General features: G+C 42.6%; 1 protein-coding gene across 2 annotated transcripts in view; it reads right to left on the bottom strand.

Annotated features, from left to right (window-relative positions):
* NDEL1 (nudE neurodevelopment protein 1 like 1) overlaps positions 1-19,750 on the bottom strand; it is a 337,126-nt gene that overhangs the window by 107,324 nt on the left and 210,052 nt on the right. For both annotated transcript variants that reach the window (XM_078654658.1, XM_078654659.1), the window contains exon 7: positions 3,478-3,569. In XM_078654658.1, the coding sequence (XP_078510784.1) occupies positions 3,478-3,569 (92 nt within the window). The remainder of the gene's footprint in view (positions 1-3,477; positions 3,570-19,750) is intronic.

Below are 19,750 nucleotides of genomic sequence, written 5' to 3'. Positions count from 1 at the left end.
TTAAGAGTTATCAAATGGAATGCTAAGAGATTGGTTTTGTCAGTTAAGGGACAGGGTCCTTTCCCATTTGTCCAAGTTAAATGCTTATTTTGCATTTTAGCAGGAATAATATTATTCTTTCATAAGTTTTCAAACTTGAGAATGGGTGAGATGTTTTTTCTTCACCAGGAACTGAGAAGAGAACCAGTCATGATTTTTTTGGCACAAATGTCTCCATGTTACACTAAAATCTCAACAATCTGACACAGAAGGGTTATTAGTTGAGGTGAAATTGCATTTCTTTTAACCTGTTATTATTGAAAGTGGTCATGCCAATACAGCCAGCATAGCATGTAGGCTAACATTATAAACATTAATGCACCACATGGCAATAGGCGGTCTAGGAAGTAGTGAAAAAAACAGGATGAGGTAACCACACACTATGGGGCTTATCGAAGTGACACACAAGACTTGCCTCGCCTAGTACATAATTACATATTCTCAAGGAAGCGTCCAGCCAGCAATCAACTAGTCCAGAAAATTATTCACCATAACAGTACAAGGACAAAAAAATAAGGCCTTTAAATCACTATTAGCAAACAATAAAACAAACCCCAATATAAGGAGCGGCAGCAGTGGACTTTCTCCATAACCCCACAATTGTCGTCAGAGGTTCGGGGGGCATATAAAACCAAGAAGACGCAAAAGGGCAAAGGCCACCGTGGACCTCGATGGAAGAAACCGCCCAGTCAATTCAGGAGTTGTAGAACCGAATAGAACGGGAATAGGAATACGATCGATAAAAATACTGACGAAAGTAGGAACCTATAAACAGATAACAGAGCGCCATGACGGAGTTGAACCGGTGCACACGTTCGAACCAGACAGCAGAAGAAAACAATCTAACAATGGTGTTGATGACCAAGTGCGTTACCAGCAAGGAGTCACAAACCAAGTGACTTGAAAGACTTTCTTCAAGAAAAACAACTTGCACACATCCAAATCAAATACTAGATGGCAGAATTATGCAAAGCATGTGTATCTACAGTCACACATGCCTCGAACATTTTATTATAGCCTTATAGCCCGGCTATTAAAGGCCTGCTTCAGTGTTAAAGGCCCGAAGACTGTAACAAGGCAGTGGGACTTTAATAGCCGGTATAGCCCTGCTACGAAGGGCTATAAGGCTATTAGAACATTCTGCCCTCTAGTGGCAGAATGTTCTAACAAATTGAACGCTTCAAGGAGCGAGGGGATTGAAATCCCCTCAGGCTCCCTGAAGCCTTTGTTCACAGCCACAAAGAAGCATTGGAATATTGGAGCTCTGGGCTTATACCAACCATAATAAGCCTGGAGCACTCCATTGTTTTCCATGGAGCTTCCAACGTTCCAATGTTCTAATATTTCTTATGTTTCCAAAAAAGAAAAAGAAAATAACTTCTCAAAACTCTAGAAGTCATGCCACACATCAAAGCACTAGAACAGCTTTATTTTTCTATTAAATCTAAAGTTCACTGAAGTGAATTAAAGCAAATTCCAGTGTAACAAACTCACCACAGAAACATATCCTATTTCCTTAAATCCAGCAGTATTATGGAGGCCAGAATAGAGCAGGCAAATTACTAGCTAATTATTCGAAAATCAAAAAAGAAAGTTACGACAGAATACATTCGAGGTAGTAGCTTCCCAAACGACAGTCTACCAACCCTTGTCTGCCTGTCTACCTGCTGCCCTCCGTTCAGATTTCCTCTGCTCGTTTCTTGCTCCGTTTTGCCTTTCTTGCTCATTTTTCTGCCCTCTGTTGTGCCTTTTTCTGCTCGTTATTACTAACCTCTGTTTTGCCTTTCCTGCTCGTTTTTCTGCCCTCCGTTTGGTCTTTGCTGCTTGTTTTTCTGCATACACAACTTCTGCCTAATTAAATCCTGTAGGGAGGCAGATCAACATGTGTACCGAGCCAAAGATTAAACTCAAAACTAAATACAGTGCACTTCTATGCAATTATTGAGATGAAGCAGAAGACAACAGTTAAGACTATGGCAGTGCATATAATGTTTTGAATAGCTGGGATGTCTCATGAGTGTCTGGTCCCCAGCCAACTTATTTTGCTGCTGGTTGAGAATCATGAGTCTATACTGCTGGGCACAGTGAACTGTCGGACTTGAAAGAGCCAGAGACTCCTTAAAGTTTTCCATAGCAGGTGTGACTATATCCTCAAAGAACTATCACTATCCAGACGCATTCCTGAAATCATGGAATGAAAATGAAAATCCAGATTAAAAGCATGGTGTAATGTGATGTCTCATGGATGAAGCAGTAGGAAATGTCTTTGTAACAGAATAAGATTAAAGGTGAAGCCCAGCCAGTGTGATATTTTTGGATTAATCCGTAACATAAGCCACTAATAACATCAAAGCTTCTGCAAGCAAATGATCCACCAGCTCTTTTAGCAAGTGGCACAAGTAGTTTCAAATCTGGCTACATTACTGATAGTAGTCCTCTAGCTTGAAAACACTGAAGTGAAAACATTTATTGTGCTAGTTATCCTACTCTCAGACTAAAATGGGAGAGAAAATCTGAAAATCTTTTATGTTTCCCTAAAACAACAGTGTGTCTGCCACTGGATAATGTGTAAGTCAAAAGGGGACTCCTACTGAACAACCCTTCTACAGTAAAGTCATGGCAATTCTGGTCCAGATACAGTGTTCCCCATATTTCTGCATTATGATACTTGAAAGTGACTCTGAATGAGTAGTCACTCTTTACGACCTTCAGGGTGCAAAATATTTGCCACTTTCTCAAGAGCAGCAACCTAAGGCACACACATTGTGGCTTCAGCACCAAGGTAGAGGAAGATTTTCTCAAGTGTTACTTCTGGGGCATAGTATTAATTCACCAAAGTAGCACATGCAGAATCCATATCACTTGCTTCTTGCAAATCCTGCAGCGCCTCTTCCTCATCCACCCAGGACAGTATTGAAGTGTTTTGAGTCCCAGTGAACACTACAGCTTGTGCCACCATTTTCCACTGAAGGAAATCAACCATTAGTTTTATGAGCTCCACCACAATCATTTATAGAAACTTAGGATATGGAGCCAAAGATGGAACTATGAGGAATACACTGATGTATTCCCCAACTAGCATTATCAAGCCGTGAAATTACACACACAATAAACTAGGTTCCCTGATGTCAGAGCCTTCGTTCATGGCGCCTAGCAGTAATCCAAAGCAGACTTCACAAATATTTACAATCTGTTCATCAAGTGCAATGCACTGACAAAAATGCACATACACAGCATAACTCTTGAAACCTTTATAACATAAGAGCGCAGTTAAAAACCTAAAGCAAAGCAAAATTTCATGGAGGCATAGTAGCCCATAAGAAATTCAGTGTTAATCTTTGGTACTTTGACACTGCATTGAACAAAGAACAGAATAGTATAAATATCCAAATTCTAAAACAGCAATCATAAAAAAAAAGAAAGACACAAGGTACTTACCCCAACTTTGCGTAGCAGATCACCTACAATATTGAGTGCAGATATTCTGGCAGAAGGTGTTAGCGGTGAAGTACCAAACCCATTGGGTATACCTAGTGATAAAATGGCCTTTGTTACTTAAGACAAAATTTCACAGATAACTTTACAATGAGTGTCTAATATTGTACAAGAAAAACGCAAGAATCAGAAACCCAAAACGCTTGCATATTATGGTACATCAATTAGATCGCCTTCTTTTTCTAAGTAATCACACAATGTACTGGTGAGTGTACGCATGACAAATGCATTATTGACAAAAGGAGTCACAATGGCGGAAGCAAAGCAGAAATTCATACAGTGCTAAAACAAATAAACACGTCATCTGCAAAACATTAATCAGAAGAAAATAAGTTACTAACCTCTAACCAACGCTCTTCAGTATTGGTATCTTTCATAGATTCACATGCTGGATTCATTCCCAGTCGTCGAATTTGAAGTCCCACAGTACCATAGTAAAGCAGTATGTATAACTATCATAGGCTACAATGGCAATGGGCCATCAGTTTAATAGATGAAGACTTTTTAAACAAGCATTGGCATAGCCAATAGGTCTCGCCTTTGGGACCTTATAAGTATTTAACCATGCAACAGTTAATGTTGTTGCACCAAGGATATTGTGCTGCATAACTAAATACTTATAAGGTCCCAAATGCGAGACCTTTTGGCTATGCCAATGCTTGTTGATATTTTTTTGTAGGGGAGGTGGTGGAGTGGTAGGGCTGGTGGAGCACATCCACATATCGAACAATATAGTCAACTCTGCAATCCCGAAACGATTATCGAAAATGTTTTGAAAGTGAATACTAGACAAAAGTGAAAGCTTCATTAACAAGAATCAAGTCTCTAGATCCCAGTAAAGTTTCTTGCCGGTTACCATTCTGGTATAAATACTCAAGATTTGGATCTGCATGGATTGTATGCTTTATCTGGCATAGCCCATTACAGCAAGTAGAGGGAACGGTGTCTTGTGCTTTAAGGGAGCAGAGACGTGAGAGTAGGCCTGTCACAGATTCGGTGAATGATAAAAAGAAAATGCTTAGCATACTTGTGAGGCAATACGTGAAGAGTTAATCCACTGAGTGACTCTGAGCTAGTGGGGATGCGTCTGAAATGAGTGACTGACTGACTGACTTTTTATGTTGAATATCAGGGGTGACAGACAGCAGAATAATAAACAAGCAAGTCTTCAATTTCAGCCACGCTGCGATAATATGAGTAACTGTATTGGTCAACCGTTTTTTTAATGCATTTTGCGGAACTGTTGCAACACTGAATTGATAGTACACGAGTGCAGCCTGATTTGCAAGAAATGTATCTGCAAATACCTACCCTGCTTAAGAATTGGTATAGTTTTAGATGACAGTTTGCACAGTTCTGCGTGGCTTTCAATGGGATGTGTAAGTTGAGATGCAATATCGAAGCAATGGCACTTTAACACCGCTCATTTACAAGCATCGGCAATTCAAGAATAGGTTGGAAATACACACGTGTCTCTGCCGGGCTACTGTAGTCATGACATACGGACAGCAGCATTTCTCAGCTGTTTAACAGTACTGATCCTATGTGAGAGCAGGCATGTCTCACCCGAGTTGTAATACTGATTAATGATTCACCATGTTGCCAGAAATAAAAGACCGTGGGAGTGCCGTGAATCGATCTCGGAGCGGGGTGGGGAGACCTAAAACAAGCATTGGCAGCCTAAAAAAATTAATCGGCCGCGAAATGAAGACAAGTTTAAAAAAAAAAAAAAAACACTGGGAGGGGGGGGGAGGAGAAACACGAGAGACGGCCTGCGGCTGTCAAAGTGAAAGTACGAGGAGAAATGCGACACGGCGGGCAGGGGAGGGGGCGGAGCGGGGAGAGCGGCATGAGGGTGTGGGCCAGCAGGGGCCTGAGACGCGGCCGCCTTTGATGTGGTAATGAGAGGCAGGCAGGCAGGCGGCTGGCGGCATTGTGCACGCGCTTTCACATGCACTGCAACAAATCGCCAGTTAGGTAAACTCTCGATAAGCCCCTATATATCGAGCTCCCGCTCAATGCGCATGCGCATTGAGATAGGTCGCTCGACCTAAAAAAGAGGCAATCCTTAACTACAACCAATTAGGCAACAGCACCCTCTGTAACACTTGCAAACAAACACGGAGTCCCTCAGGGTTACAAGTAGTAATAACATCCTTAGGTATAAGGGTAGCCTCTCAGGGGAAGAGGGTGGTTCGCATGTGAATCTAGGACGGATACCAATACTGGATAACTACAGTTACAGGTAAGTAACTTATTTCTTTATCTAGTATTGGATGTTTCAGAGCAGCAGGTAATTTAAGTACCCTTAGAGGATGGTGGGTAACAAAGTTACACATCTTTATATTATGTGTATATGTGTATATATATATATATATATATATATATATATATATATATATATGGACAAACTTGGAGTGAATATATATATATATATATATATATATATATATATATATATATATATATATATATATATATATATATATATATATATATATATATATATATATATATATATATTCCAAACCAAAGTTTTCCAGCACGATTGCGGCTCGCCACAGCATGCGCCAGGAACACAATGCACGGACCAGATTTTGCGGTGCTCAGATGTTTTTTATTCGCTTGTCGGCTTCATAACGTTTCGGTGTATATATATATATATATATAAGCTCCAAGTGTTCCCACCAGTTTGTCATGCACTCCAACAGCATAGATTCCACGCAGGTCTCACAGTACACAGGCTGTCGCCGACGCGTTTCGGAGAAATTCCTTTTTCGAGGCGGGGTCACCGGATGCACAAAGTTTCCAAACCGCACCTCTTATTGCCATATCTGCCTGCTGATAGGCTGATCGGTGAAGCTTAGATGAAGCAGTGCCTGAGGTCTTCTGGGACTGGAAGTGCGGTTCATTCTACCGCAATCGGTCGAGTGCATCTGGTTCCCCTAATCTATATATAGATATAGATATATAGATATATATATATATATATATATATATATATATCTATATATATATATATATCCATCTCAATAAAACGGTCTATAAATATATAAAATGTATCCACATCAGAGCTTGTAACCGTTCGTATCTATAACAGATGGATAAGTAACCATAAAGGAAAATTTAATAGGCAATACACAACAGTATGAGATGCATTTGAATTTAAATATGAATAAACACCTCTATCTGAAGAGGCTCACCTTACTGAAACAGATGGCGGAACACTGCCTGGCTGCGTTGTTCTGATTCCCAGAAGTAGTGCTGCGTGAACGTGGGGGTGCTCTTCCACGTCACAGCACAACATATCTTCTCAAGTGGAACACCTGCAAACCGAGCAACTGAGGTGGACACAGAAATCGTTGAATGCACTTTAGCTTTTGTTGTTAGCAGTTTGCCAGCTTTGGAGTGGCAAAACTGAATTGCTGCTGAAATCCACCTTACTATTGTGACTTGTGACTGCAGGTCCCTTGACAAGATTGCCAATAAGACACTAGTAGTTGATCTGTTTTACAAATGTTCTTTGTTCTGTGGAGACAGAACTTAAGACATTGTTTAACGTCAAATTTATGACGAGATCTTTTGGCCGGTGATGCCGGATTAGGGACAAATGTCCTTAGAATAATTTGTTAATTGAGATGAAATTGAGAAAGAATATTGGGAATTAATTTGGGGTTTGTTCTGAGAAGAACAAACTCTTAAGTGGAATGCAGAAAAAGTTCTTGCTTTGTAAAAGCCTGTATTTCTCCGACTCTTCTTGTGGTGGTGGTGAGAGCAAGTAATAGAGCATCCTTCAAAGTGAGAAATTTTGACTCCGTATTGACTCAGGAGGTGAAGAATGTCAGAGAGAGTAATCATTCAAAAAGATTGGCTGCGGAGGAATTTGTTTAGCTTCCTGAGTTTCATAAGGGGTTTCCATTCCCCTGTTTACTTGCATAGGAGGACAAAATGAGAGTGATATCCTCTTCTGTATGTTGAGAAACCTGGGCCAAGCACCACACGAAAGGGCAACTTCCTCTACTGGAGGGTGCCGAGGGACTTGGTTATGTCAGTATTTATCTTGATGGCTTACAGAGCATCATCGTATGCTTGCCGATAAGTGCATTCCATTATAGGCCATATCAAGGATATTATACTGAACTTCAGGTCAAAATGAGGTTTCCTAAAGCCATTCTTGAGGTCTTAAAACTGCTACAGCCACTAGTTGACAGAAGCCAGAGGAGGAGATTTCAATGGTGCAGTCTATTATCTCGGAGGAAGTGCGCTGATGTTCCTGCAGTATTTTCTTGGCCTTAGATCTTCTATCTTCAGGTATTAGGTCAATGAGGGAAACAATATCAAACCACAATTGTTAATCATATCGGCCGAATATAGTCAGGGAGTTGGCCACATGGACAGGGATGCAGACATGGTAAAAAACCTTTTGCCCATGTTATCTAAGCATCATTCTTTGTCTGACGGCACAGATATAGGTGCAGATGGGTTTTTGGAGCATTGCTGCGCCTCTCGAGAAATTACAGAATCTGGCTCAGGGTGTCCAGTCAGGCATGCAGGGGAGACCTCTGGAGTCCTGTACTGTCAGTGGTAGGGTTTTTCATGATTTTCATGCCCTCTTGCCAGATGTTGTCTATAATAGGTATAGCCTATTAAAGTCATAAAAGAAACAGTCGGTATGTTTTTACAGAAATGGGGAGGTGAATCTGTGTTGTCGCCCTATCCATTCTGTTATGAAAGCCACTGATGTCTTCTGGAGGCAAATCAACAGGTTGCTGAGGCGATGGGATGGAGTGGGTATCTTGTGGAGACTGAGGGTCAACAATCTCACCTTCTTCTCTGTCATCAGCTGGCAAAGGATCATCCCTCAGTGGTGCTGCAATGAGAGAAACAGGCATCGTCCTAGGAGTGATAGGCTGAAGAACTGGAGGGGTTAGTGGAGAAACAGATCGAAACAGGTTCTCGAGAAGGGTCAGGAAAACGTTTCCTATAATCCATGAGCATAGCATGAAGATCCTGAACCAAAGATCTAGGCACCTGTATTTCACCCTGTCTGGGTGGAGGATCGGAATAGGATCTGAACACAATGCCTCTTTGGAGGAGAATAACACTCATGAAAGTAATGGCCATCCCCCTCAAAGTCACCTTCTTCCTTGTACTTGATCTGGAGTTCTGAAGGGCTATGAGCTGTTCAGAAGGGGCGGTCATCTGACTCCTCTAGGTCTAGTAGTTGACTTTGAGGTAGAGGTGACACTCTGTAAGACTGAGTAACTTCAGGCAGCAAAGAGGTCTTTGGTATTTTTTGGATTATAATTCTTGTTGATGGTGGCGTCAACTGCTTCGTCAGCGCAATGCAGGAGTCATGCTTTATTCTTGTAGACATTGTGTCCTTCGTAGATTGAATCGTGGACCGAGTCATCGCAGACAGAGCCACTGTAGACAGTCATCATCAACGGTATAGACATAGTCGACGGTGGTATCGTTGATGAGATCTTCGTTGATGCTAAAATCCTCTTCGACAGGATGGGGGTATCTATGGAAGCTGAAGCCTTTGCTGTTGACGGTCTAGACGACAAGACCGTAGTCACGGTCGACCATCTTGCTGTCGAGCAAGGCTATGAGAGAAGATTTATTCCTAGTCGACGGGTCTGAAGAGGAGGAACCAGGTCGCTCTCTAGACTTGCGAGAAGGTGGAGTTGGCTCAAATAATGCGGTTCCGGTTTCTCTTTTTGCTTAGTGTCCTTAGTCTGGTGATATGTTTAAGCGACTTTCTGCTCTTCTCAGATGTCCCAGCATGGGACCTTAATCTTTTGTGAGACCTTAAAGAAGCATTGCTACCTTTCAGAGAAGATATTTTCGGAGTTTTTTACTTTTTAAACCATAAGAGAAACCTCTGCTCTCAGGCCTTCAAGGTTTTGGGGGAAAAAGTGCAACAAATTTTACACTCCTTTACCTTGTGCTAAGTGTAGAAGCAACAAAGATGATCCTTATGAGGGTCATCCACATGTACCTTTTTAGGTCTCGGGCCTAGCGTACACTGCGCAAGCTGTGTCGCGCAGCCAGAGTCCTTTTCCAGGGGTTTTGAAAATGGACCTGGAAATTCCACGCAGCTTGTGCGTGTTATTTCCTAGGTCCATTTTCATTGGCCTTTGCGTGCGTGTACTTGTAAAACAAAACACGCAATAGGTCATGGGCGGTCGCGTAGCTCCGCCCATGGCCTATTGGTGTCTGTTACGCGCACCAGAGGCCATATGTCTTCAATTATCGCGGCCGTCACAGCTGCGGTAATTGAAGACATATGCTCGCAGTGGCGCGCGCGCACCATTAGCGGGCGTGTTTTTTTTTTTGGGTCGCGTTTTACAATAGCAATCGGCAAAGCGATCACTTTCAGTGCTGCTTGTTCTGGACTGTTGTGATTCGAAGAGCTCTGAACCCGCTGCTATATTTAAATACTACTACGTTAGCCTGTCTAATGTAACACATCCGTGCAGAATAGCAAACCCGTTTTTTAACAGGAAACAGCTTCTAGTAGATAAGGTTAATCTGTGAGCAATGGCACGGAAGTGCTTTCAACAATGTGCTCAGAGCCTCGGGCGTATCAGAATTCCAATAGCATTTTCACTTTTAGAATTTTTACCGCACTGTGGTTGTCCCCATGGTAACCTTCACTTATTGGACAGCGGGCGTGACCATACTTGAAGCATTACCAGCGGTCCTTGCCTGGCAGCCAAAATCCACAGAGGCGATTCTCATCTGAGCATGCGCCCCTACGATTCTGCTTTTACTTTAGCTTCAAACTATCCCCGTCCTTTCTTCAATAGGTTTAACGGAGCCTTTATGTCATCACATGGTCACAAACAGCTGTTCAAATGCGGGTGTTTTGAGACACGCTACCCGTGCTGCAAGAAAACAAATCCTCCTTAATGTAAACGATCTTCTTGTTGTGTCGGTTTAAACAGTTTGTTGGCAGCAACTCCATATCAGGGCATGGACTGAAAAATAGCGGGCCCGTGTATTCAGTCTGGGTCCAAGATCTGCCAGTGCCAACACATTTCACATGTTAAAAGGGGGCGGAGCCTTGGAGAGTGCCGAGCGCAATGTACGCAGCACTCTGCCCTTCACCAACCACACTATCACTCCTCCAGCCACACCCCCCCACCCAAAAAAAACCACAAAGGTGCTTTAGCGGATACCCTAGGGTGTTTCTGAACCTCTTAATAGAAACTGGCTGCTTACATATGCAAAAGAGGAGCTGGAAAATCACTCTTTGAAGGGGTTTCCACCTCGCCTAGCATGCCACCTTGTGATTTCGACTCCTCAGACGGTGGTTGTGTGATGGGAGCCGAAATAGTGTGACACACGCCACGTGAGTTGGAAGGTCTGAAATGTGTGGATACAAAAGGGTCTGGATGTCTGTGCGTGGGGGCGGGTGCAGGGTAGAGAAGAGCGAACAGGCAGAGTATACTATGAATAAATTTGAGGCTGGCAGTGTTTAAGTTGGCAAAAAATAAGTGCCCAAAATGCTCCTGGAGTCCTGAAGGAGTAAAGTCTTTAAATCATTCTCAGACTCTTCCTTGTACACCCACCTGGTTCTCCCACTCTTGTAGGCTCTTTCTCCCTTTGTCACTGCCTTCTTATCTTTTTATTCCTCTTTCTTTCTCCCTTTTCTGCCTGTCGCTCTTGACCAGCATCGTTAGGTGATAAAAAATAAATACCGGTTCCCAAAAGTGAGTGATGGCACCCATCACCTGCAACCACCGGCACAAATGAAGCACTGTCAAGGCAAGATCACAAGGAAACGTATTGCAAGCATCCACGCTTTCATTGCCAGTTACTACAGAGAGATGTGAGAAACTGCATATTAGAAAAAATACACTTTTTGTCTTATCAGGAAAGCTTCGGCACAAAAAATATCCTTCAAATTTCATAAAGCAACCCTGAGACATGAGGGAGCATGATCCCTTGATGTTTACTGGTGTTGGTAACGAAGCAAAACGAACTAATCCTCAAAATCGGGTCCTTCGTATCAAAATATTTTTTTAGAGCAGCAAAAGATGTGAATATAAAGCCCTGGAAAAGGACAACCCAGTCTCACAAAAGAAACGGCTTCAGTCATAACACAATAGCGTGCAAGTGAAGAAAATTCCTGTGGGAAGCAATTTTCCATATAACTCCTTCTAACAGTGTCTCTTGAAGAACAAAGACTTAAAAATATTGAAACTGCACAATGAGCACAGAATCTGTGTGTTCTTGACTGTAATGTGCTGGCCCGATGACTGCACAGCATTCACAAGCCTACTTCTAATGGCCCTACCCACAATGCATCAGTAGCATGCTAGCTCACTGACGGCAAAACAAAGGGAAAAAAAAGAGCACTCCCACAGGTCCTACACAACACAACTGAAAATAAAGCCAAAAACTCATGTTTTGGTTGAGGAACAAGGTGGCAGGCTGACGCCTGCTGCGAGAGCTCCGGGTCCAAGAGGATTTCTCCCGTGTGTCAGGCTGAATTGACGGTGCCAAGACGGTGAGGAGGAATATGAGACCGCGCTCTTTCTAGCGGTCTAGCGCTAATGCATATTTCCTTTTCCCTTCTTCGTTTTTCCCCAAGGAGATGTGCCGTGTTTGCTGAGGCGGGTGTACCCGATTCCATAACTAACCCGCATTAGGACCCCGCGGACACCGCTGGCTATGGTCTGGAATCGTGAGCAAGCAAGACTCGCTTGTTTGATTGGAGCCGTCTTTCTCCCGACCCGGATTCTAGCTGTGGACGGGCCGGAGGCCGAACTGGGAGAGGCTTGCAGGGCCGGTGGTGAGCGAGAGAAACTTCCTGGAGTCCGAAGAGTTCGAGGAGACCGGACGTGTATCTGGCAAAAGTCGAGGCGGTTTTTGGCCCGAGTCAGCCTCAGTGCTTCTCTTTGCCGGAATTCTAACAATTGCAAACGGTCAGTGAAGGGGACACAGGGGTATAAGTGGGGGTCTGAACTCTTAGCTGTAGGAGGCGGTGCTAACCTGGTAAAGGTCAATTCCCTTTGGGAGATACCTGGGGTGCCCGGGGGTGTTAATCTTGCAGACAGTGCAGATACTATCATTGCCACTTTGTACTCGGCGCAGCACGAGGGGATGGACCTGGGCGCAATTTCTATTTTAACATAATTATACCCCCCTTGCACTCGCCCGCAAGCTGAAGTAGAAACAGTAGGCAATATAGTGGGAGAAAAGAATAACGCCCAACCACATACACCCCCTGCATTGGTAGCCCAGGTGGTACCTGCCAGGAATAGATACCAGCTTAGGTCCTATCTAGAGCGACAAAAATCCGGGGCAGGGTACCCAAGTGCCTCTAAGGCGGGGGTAACACCACTCACCCCAAAAAAAGGGAAGAAAGAGAAAAGAGACAGACCCGGGAGAGCAGGCGAACCCAAGAAAACAAAACTGCCTGGTACGTCCCTGCCGAAACCCACACCCTCTCTCAAGTCCTACTTCAGAATTATGGAGCAAGTTGTAGACCTCAAGGGGAAAAAATCTCTTCTATCACCCTCCGCTTTCATGCCCGACAATATGGTCGGCACCTCAAACATCCAACCCGCTGCCCAGTCTAATGGGTCTCAGTCAGGAAATAGGTACACCGTATTAGCGGATATAGTGGATCAGACGGAAACCGAAGAAGTTTCTCTAGACTCAATTTCTCCGCAAGGTACACAAGCAACTCAAGTAACTAAAGCAGTGCCGGTCTCAGCGACCATCCAAGGGGGAGTGCCAGCGGTGGAAGCGGTGAAAGCCCAGGGTTCAGTAGAAGGGACAACTGGTGTTAAGATCTCAGATGGCGGCCTCTCACAGGTAGAGTCGCTCCTTTTCAATCTTAGAGGTGACCTACTGTCCAAGTTTGACATCTCAGAAGCAAATCAAAAAAGCATACAAGAACAGTGTTCTAATTTGGAGGCCAAGCTAGACGATGTCTGTAAACGGACCGATATCCTGGAGGAGGAAGTCACTCTGCTCACAGGGGCCTCAAAAAGGCATGATAGGGATAGCGAGACTCTTAGAACACAGAATAGGGCACTCCAGATGGACGTTGAAAGGCTTGAAATCCACTCTAGGAGAAACAATCTGAAGTTTTTAAAGATCCCGGAAGGCGCAGAGAATGGCGACGTCAAGGGCTTTGTGTGTAAGCTTCTTAGAGAGGGAGTTCTCAAAGATAGCCCTGAGATAGACCTAGAGGCAGAGATACAGAGGGCACACAGAGATCCCTTTAGGCGCCACGCTGACAGGACCGCCCCGAGGAAAATCTTGGTCAACTTTCACACATTTACTGTAAAAGAGCTGATCCCGAGTAAGGCATTGTCAGATAAAACCCTCCAAATAGGCTCAGCCCACTACCTTATTCGCTCTGATGTTGGGAGGATTACGGCCCAACGGAACTGGGCAACCGGATGCCAGATTTAAGAAGCATGGGCGCGCAGGTGCAAATGAAATTACCGGCCTTTTTGAGGGTGGTATGGAGAAATAAAACTTATAACTTCACTTCGCCCCAAGAAGTTGACACCTTCCTAACTTTAATGAGAGATAGCTCTCATTAGGTATACCAGGGCTACCCGAGGACTGGTAAAAGCTGGTATAAATGTAATATGCTCTCACAACCTAAGAGTATGCACAGGAAAAAGATATAAGCATAAGGAAACAGAGGGTATGGATCGAATGTTATAAGGCCCTTATAGCTCAGATAAATGTGGCTGTGCCTTTATTACCCTTTTTTGGAGTAGTCTAAGTCCCCTTGTGAGGGAGGAAAAAAAAACAAAAACATACATACATACATACATACATATACATACATATACATACATATATATACATATATATATACATATACATATATATACATATACATATACATATACATATACATACATATATACATATATATATACATATACATATACATATACATACATATATATATACATACATATATATATACATATACATATACATATATACATATATATATATATATATATATATATCTTATACACATTAGGAGTAGGATAAAAAAAAAAAAAAAAAAAAATCGCACAAAAAGGGAAAGCCCAATCTATATACATATACATAAATTAGAACTCACGTCCTGGTGCCTACCTCTCGTTTTATCGGAGGGAGTACCCGATTGGATTTGGAGAGCTCTCATCTGGCGACTAGATCGCCAAAACAGGTATGGGGGGGGGGGGGGGGGGGGTCCTCAGGGGGGGTGGGTGGGTGGCTGGTGGGTGGTAAGGTTAAAAAATGGAAAAAATAAACCTCATGTACACAAAAAGATACACCATACTTTCGTTGGGTGCTGGGTAATGAGCCTTTTTTTGTTTAGAAAACGGTCTATATGGCCAATATGACACATAAGATAAAATTTATTTGTTGGAACGTGAATGGATTAAGGGCTAGGAGAAAGGTACACAGGGTAATAGATTATCTATATAACTCAGGAGCGCACATTTGTCTGTTGGAGGAGACACATCTAGAGAAAGCGGAATGTAAGGCTGTGTTTAAAAGATGTAGGTGGATTCAGGATATTCTCTGCTCTGAACAAAGCGGCAGTGCGAGAGGGGTGGCCATATTAATTAGAGCCAATGCAGGGATTAGGCTTTTGAAGTGTGAAACAGACCATTCTGGGAGATGGCTGGTGGTTTCCTTAACAGCCGAGCAAACTCCCCTCACTTGTGCAGTTTATTATGGCCCCAATCAGGATGCGCCAGGGGCCCTTACGAAACTTAAAACCAGTCTAGTAGAGACCGATGGACCTGTAATATTGGGGGGCGATTTTAATTTGATATTCGATGAAGATCTGGACCGTACCTCTAAAGTAAGATTCACTCCTCCCCAAAAGTCCAGATTGGAACTCAAGAATATTATGAGGGACTTCAAGCTTATAGATATCTGGAGACTTAAAAATACAGGGAAAAGGGAATATTCCTTCTATAGTAGAAGACACGGGCACCACTCAAGAATAGACTTCTTTCTACTTGATAATTCAATGTATATAATTAGCTCTTGCTGGGTTGCCGACGCGTTTCAAGTTTGGGCATGGAGTTTCCAAACTATCATCAGGGCTCTTGTAATTCTTCTGAGTATTGGTATTTGGTTGGCCTGTATGGGTTTCTATAAATGGACCAAATCCTCTATTCAGGACACAACCAGGGTAACTTCAAAGACAGCACCAACCTTTAATGGATCGATTTTGTAGCCAAAAAGGGTCTGGGGGGCGGAGGGTTATCTTTTCTTAGAATCCTTTCACGCTCTTCTGCTGGAAGGCGGCAGACACTTCTACCCTGTGCCTTTAATTATTGCTGTTGTCAATAATTGTGTATGTTGTATTCTCTATCTGCCAAACAAAATTGTTTTCGAAATAATCACTTAAAGAAAAAGGTATAAATAAAGATACCGGACCAGATTTAACGTCCATGTTTATTTGGTCCCTAAAAACTTAAGTGATTGAGTGAGGGGGCACAGTTTGTTGGTTTGCAGGATAAAATAAAGAAGCATGCACACTTTAGAATCCATATGGAAAACCAGGCAATCCTCGAATGTTTGGAGACAAACTGACTGTAGCCCACATAAGCGATGCATACCGAAAAGCAATAAAGAAACACAATGAAGCAGTCAATAGAACTAGAGACATACTGTCAAAAATAAATGATTGTATTAATTTCTGTGGTGCTTTTGAACTGGCATTACGAGGCATGATGAATCTGAAAGTTCCTCAAATCCTGGCATATTCAGAGGCCTTGTGGATTTAATAGTAAGCTTGGACAATGATATGGAAGCACATTTAGCAAGTGCTACAGTCTTTAAAGGCAGCTCTAAAACGATACAAAATGAACCTCTTGAGTGCACGCTAGAGATTATAAGGCACTATATTGTCCAACAGTTGAAAACCACAGACTTTGTGGCTATTCAGACTGATGATACCACTTACATGGCAACTAAAACAATCCCTATTAATCTTTCAGTACCTTGACAATGACAGTAAAGTTGTGGAGACGTTCTATGCTATCACACTTTTGAGAGACTCTAGTGCAGAAACCATTGCTTCAGCTATACTCCGTGAACTGGACTTTATTTTTCTAGCACGCCCTTTAAAACAGAAACGTATTGATCAAAGCTACAATGGTGCTTCAGTAATGAGTGGAATCTTTGGTAGAGTACAAACAAAATGCCCACTGTTATGCCCACCAACTTAATCTTATTAAGCAACAAGCAGTAGCTAAGATCTCCGAGGCACAGATTTTCTATTTGGATGTCGCAGGCATGGCAGCATTCTTCTCATGTTCCCCCAAAAGAATGGCAATACTTCAGGACATTGTGGCCAGAAAGCTTCCAAAAGCATTCCCAACTCATTTGATCTTTCACATATGCACAATCACCGTAATATACTAATATAGGGTTGATCGAGAAGTTTTTTGACACTATAGATGCCAGTGGTGAATGTGAATCCAAAAGTCAAAATGAGGCCTGAGGCTGTGCTAGAACACTACAAGACAGGGAGGTTCTTCTTTCTGTTTTTTTTAAAATGAAATAATGCCTCATGTTGACATTTTATACACGTAGTTACAAAAACACTAAATAGATACTGTCTTTGTCACCAGCATGAACAACGTCCGAGAGGGATTGGCAACTTAGACGGCAGACTGCTAAATGATTCTAGTTTCTCAAATGGCAGAAAAAACATCAGAAGTCTGGTCCAAATTACAAAGGAAATACGTGACACTATAGTTGGGCATGCAAAGGAATGTTTTTCTTCTTTTACAAAGCATTTGGCGAGTGCCACAGTACTGCAAAGTGATCCGTTTTCAAATTATATTTTCTTCCCAGAGCAAGCACTAAATGAGACTTAGGGTGCTTATTCTATGCTCAACAAAGAAGATCTGAGAACTGAGTTAACTGTACTGTATGCAATGCATGTATATCTGAGGGCCACTGGTGCAATTACTTTGCTTGCTTAAATTCAGAAATGTAATATGGAGAAATCAGACAGGCATTAGCTTGATTCAAAATAGTCATTACCACTCCTATGTCCAGAATGGGAACAACGTTTTTCAACTTGTAACTGAATCAAGACATTCCTAAGGAGCACCAAGATTGAGGAAAGACTGAATGCTTTATAAATGCTTTCTATAGAGCGAGGCCTTTTTAATGGTTAATGTTCATTGAGAAGTTTGCTGCTACTAAAGACAGACGTGCTGATTTTGTCTACAAAAAGTAAACTGTTTTAATCCTAACATTTCTTGACTGCAGGTAGTTTGTAAACTCAGTTGTTCCTCATCTGTTGTACAGATTTTGGAGTCACTGAAATCACTGATGTATGCCTGACTTCAATCTGTCTAACGCTTACCATATGGTTTCTCTGAAACTTAATACTGAGCATTCAAGACATCGCAGAGTCCTTCATTTTATGATTTTGTTTTAGCAGCCCCATTCCCCATTAAGTTGTGTGGTTCATGCTGCCTTCTTTGCAATTGTTATCCGATCCAAAACACCTACTTACTTTTTTGATAACTTTGTTTTGCCTGTCAAGCTAAGAGGAGTGCTGCGGCAGGTCATGATAGGATAGGATAAAAATTTGTAAAGTGCACTAAACCAAATAGGTGTCAAGGCGCTACGCGGGATGATAGGGAAGTAGACAATCCCCAACTATGATGCAAAAAGCCAGGTCTTTAACATCTTCTTAAAGGAAGCAAGCGAGTTAGCCGTGGTGATGGAGAGAGGTAGAGTGTTCCAGATTTTGGCGGACGCCATGGAGAAAGAACGACCCCCCCCCCCCCCATCTGGAACGACAGAATCTAGGAGAGTCAAGCTTTTTCTGGATGGAGGACCTCAAGGATCTGCCTGGTGTGAACCAATGGAATAAGGTTGCAAGGTCAGATGATTCAATACCATGCATGGCCTTGTACACCAAATTCAGAGCCTTAAAGGTGATGCGCTTCCTAATCGGAAGCCAATGTAAGTTACGAATTCCTTCACCAACGGAGTGGTATTTGGGGATGTTCAGTATGAGTCTTGCCGTTGCGTTTTGAACAACCTGCAGCTTGTTCAGTGAGCCTTTACTGATATTAAGGTATAAGGCATTGCAGTAGTCAAGCTGTGAGGTGACTAGGGCAATGATAGTGGGTCGATGAAGATCTTGGGGAATGTAAAGCAACACTTTAAGCATTTTAAGAATATGAAAACAGCTGCTGACCGTACAGTGATGATGGCTGTGCTAGGCCACCACTACTTCATGAACAACAGCTGCATCATTTGCAACGTTTGTAAATGATGTAGCTGTTTTTGATGATGTAGAGGATCAGCAAGGGGAAGCTAATGGAGTTACATCATTGGGATGGGAGTGATGTGATCATATTTCTTCATCTCCTGAATGAGACGTGCAGGGCCTTGTAGGGTGCCCTACTGCCTTTCAATATTTATTTATTTCAGTCTCATTGTTTCCAGTCCGATAAATCACAATAACTGGTATTTCCTCCGTAGATTTCATTTGTAAAGGTGTATCAATAAACAAGGAAATCTGTGAGGTACTGGGCATTGTTATCTCAAAGCCTGTTATGAAGTTCTGTGGTTATATTCAATAAGCAGCTACCTACATCATTATCATATGAAATCTCGTTATTGATGTCACAACTGCACTTTCAAAATTGGCTTATTAACCTTTTTCCTTTGTCAAACTTGCTTGAAAATGCACATTTTGCCTACTCTTTTTTCAATTTGTTTTCTTGGGGGGAGAAACCCCCCCAAACTGCTCACTTGCCATGGGTTACTTATCTCGAACGTTTATGCCTCACCACTTTTAAAGGACACCAGCCACCACTGGTTTAACCTCACAGTCCACAGCCGAAACCTCCACTAGGGTAACCCACGCGTACGGGGTGACCACTAGGCCTCCTATTAACAATATGGTGTTGGAGGAAGACAATCGTTCTATAGACCATTTCCAATTAGTACCCTTCTGTTTGGCCAAAAGGATTAAGTTGCTGAGTTGATGGCAAACTTCACATTAACAATTGGGTGGAATGAATTATTTCCTATGAATTCATGCTACATAAGACATGGCCCAAGTAATTTATGTAATGGATTGTGTGATGGATGCATTTTTCAGTCCCTTCCACGGTCACTGGGTCTGGGAGGGCCCGTGCTAGGCTAGCTGTTTGGTTCAAAATCACTTTTGACAGTATTCTAC

The sequence above is a fragment of the Lissotriton helveticus genome, chromosome 7 (assembly GCF_964261635.1).
Source record: "Lissotriton helveticus chromosome 7, aLisHel1.1, whole genome shotgun sequence".
NCBI classification, from domain to species: Eukaryota; Metazoa; Chordata; class Amphibia; order Caudata; family Salamandridae; genus Lissotriton; species Lissotriton helveticus.
This window is presented reverse-complemented; position numbering and strand designations above follow the sequence as displayed.